The sequence below is a fragment of the Leuciscus leuciscus genome (assembly GCF_965113295.1).
Source record: "Leuciscus leuciscus genome assembly, chromosome: 14".
In the NCBI taxonomy this organism is placed as follows: domain Eukaryota; kingdom Metazoa; phylum Chordata; class Actinopteri; order Cypriniformes; family Leuciscidae; genus Leuciscus; species Leuciscus leuciscus.
This window is the reverse complement of record NC_138738.1, coordinates 40086964-40089605: the sequence shown is the minus strand read 5'-3', so window position 1 is coordinate 40089605 and position 2642 is coordinate 40086964. Positions and strand designations below refer to the sequence as shown.

Sequence of the window (2642 nt, the reverse complement as noted above, 5' to 3'; positions counted from 1 at the left end):
CTTTCACAAACATTGACAAAGATCTTACCGATTAAAAGTTTACATTATGTCTTTTCTTTTTTAGGGAACATCTTGTGTGTTTTCTGCTCAGATGGTGTGAGCACTGCAGAGAGTGTGTATATTATATTTGTGTGTAATTGTTCAGACACACACACACACACACACACACACACACACACACACACACACACACACACACAGCTAAAGCGTAACTAAGTCTGTTAAGTCTCGGAGCGAGCGCAGCTGAACACACACTGCTCTGTAAACGCCACAGGAATGATGATCATCTCCTCAGCTCAACTTCATCACTGATATGAAACACACTGATCTCCTGACTGTAATGCACATATCATGAACTGCATTCTTTTATTGTTTTATAATGTTTCCTGTGGTGCACTTATAATGTTAGTAGGATTTTTACATAAAAAATTTGTCATAATTTTGAAATAAAAGGCATTTTCCTCCTGATTTTAGCCTCAGTTGGAAGGGGCGTGTCTTCTGTGAGACTGGAAACGCCCACTGCTCTGATTGGCTAACAACTTTGCATATGAAATAAGTATTACATGTGGAACTCTCTCAAAAATGTTTAGCACTTTTTTTTATTTTCAGCTGTCGAGATTAATAATAATTGTGAAAGTGTTTATTATAGCATTATGTTTAGATCTACTCCCGTTGAATGATGAGCGTTGTAGACGATGACACACATGAATGCAGAGATCTCGTGGATTCTACAGTTCCAACATGATGTAAATAAGAGTGTAGACAGCGTCAGTGATTAGAGTTTATAAGGAGAGTTTTGGCGAGAGTCGCTGATAAACAGAGGCGGTCTCTCGTCGCACGACGATCATGTGACGTCATAATGTGACAAAACGATCAAGAATATTTAGATTTTTCAATTCATGACCCATTTAACAAAACATTTTTGAGTTTGTATGAACCATACCAGCTGAGAGATCACATAATATTTATACTTTGTCAAACCACAGGACATTTAAGATGAACTAGTGAGTGATTAACAATAGTGACGCTTCAGGCCATCTGAGGCTTTTAACTGATTAATTTTCTACAGCACTGAATAACTGTGTTCTTCGACAGCCGTCGGCTCACTGTTTAGGGTTTACGAGTTCATACATTTCTTTTGATTTAAAATAAATATATTCTTTTATATTTCAGTTCTTATAAAACTCATTTATTTTATCTTCAGTTGCTGTGATTTCTGCTGGAGTCACATTAAATAAACAAGTTCAAACTTTCTCTCTTTCCTTCTTCAAGCAGTTAATATTAATAAATGACACACACACACACACACACACACACACACACACACACACTAAAGTGGCGTGGCGCTAATCAGATGAAGCCGTATAATCACCACCTCTGTTATCGAGTTTATGCAAACAGTTGTATTTATAAATGCTATATTTAATATGAGCATGAAGACATCAGAGAGAACAAACATCTTCAGCCTGAAGCGCGTACAGTAACATCAAAGACACGAGAGTGTGTGTGTGTGGAAATGTTTCAGATTCAGTGTGTTTGGTGGATTCTTCACTGTCTGTGTTTGTACTTCTGAACGCCATATTTAGAGAATATCACCACAAATATGTTGAAAATGATGTGTGATGAAACAAAAGTTCAGTCATGGACCAGCCCGAGTCTTCAGACCTAAAACCGTCTCAGTGTTTGTGAAGGACACACACCTTCTTCTCCATCAGTGTTTGTGAAGGACACACACCTTCTTCTCCATCAGTGTTTGTGAAGGACACACACCTTCTTCTCCATCAGTGTTTGTGTTTGTGAAGGACACACACCTTCTTCTCCATCAGTGTTTGTGTTTGTGAAGGACACACACCTTCTTCTCCATCAGTGTTTGTGAAGGACACACACCTTCTTCTCCATCAGCTGCAGTGTTTGTTCTTCTGAGTCTGGAGTCAGCTGTGGTGTCGGACCCTTCATCTGCCAGAGACCAAGAGGAATGCTCAGACATTTCATGCATGCATCATTTGAATGTAAAATTAAAATTAAAGGGATGGTTCAGAGTAAATTCAACCCAGGGTCCTTTGCACCATGACCTCAAGCCAAACACCCCTGGAATGCTTGAGGTCATGGTGCAAAGGACCCTGGGTTGAATTTACTCTGAACCATCCCTTTCATTTTATGAAGAATACTTTCTGTGCACCAAAAAAACCAAAATGTCAACTTTTTGAAGAAGAAGATGGCTTAGTGTACAGCCGAATGGCTTAGTGCAGGTGCTAATGGATCAAGGTTGATCAGTTTGCCCTTCTTCTTTGTAATGCAAGTCTTTGGTCAATGGTTGCTTGGTCAATGATTGACTCCGACTGCTGCTTCAGCTTGACACGGGTGATGACATCCTCATCATTGCTCCTGTTGTCTTCATCTGTTGACAGAAAGGTCAAACATTATTAAAGTTAAAGCTTATTTAGCGATATCAGCCGAATGGCTTAGTGCAGGTGCTAATGGATCAAGGTTGATCAGTTTGCCCTTCTTATTTGTAATGAAAGTCTTCTTTGGTCAATGGTTGCTTGGTCAATGATTGACTCCGACTGCTGCTTCAGCTTGACACGGGTGATGACATCCTCATCATTGCTCCTGTTGTCTTCATCTGTTGACAGAAAGGTCAA

The 2642-nt window shown here is 39.6% G+C and overlaps 1 protein-coding gene across 2 annotated transcripts in view; it reads right to left on the bottom strand.

Annotated features, from left to right (window-relative positions):
• LOC309473974 (MICOS complex subunit mic25a-like) overlaps positions 1-1971 on the bottom strand; it is an 8768-nt gene extending 6797 nt beyond the window's left edge. Inside the window, exon 1 of one of the 2 annotated variants that reach the window (XM_082136269.1) lies at positions 1888-1971. In XM_082136269.1, the coding sequence (XP_081992395.1) occupies positions 1888-1956 (69 nt within the window). In that variant the 5' untranslated portion in view covers positions 1957-1971. Of the gene's footprint in view, positions 1-1700; positions 1763-1887 lie in introns of those variants that run through there. The other variant, XM_082136270.1, reaches the window with a different exon arrangement.
• Between the last annotated feature and the right edge of the window lie 671 nt (positions 1972-2642).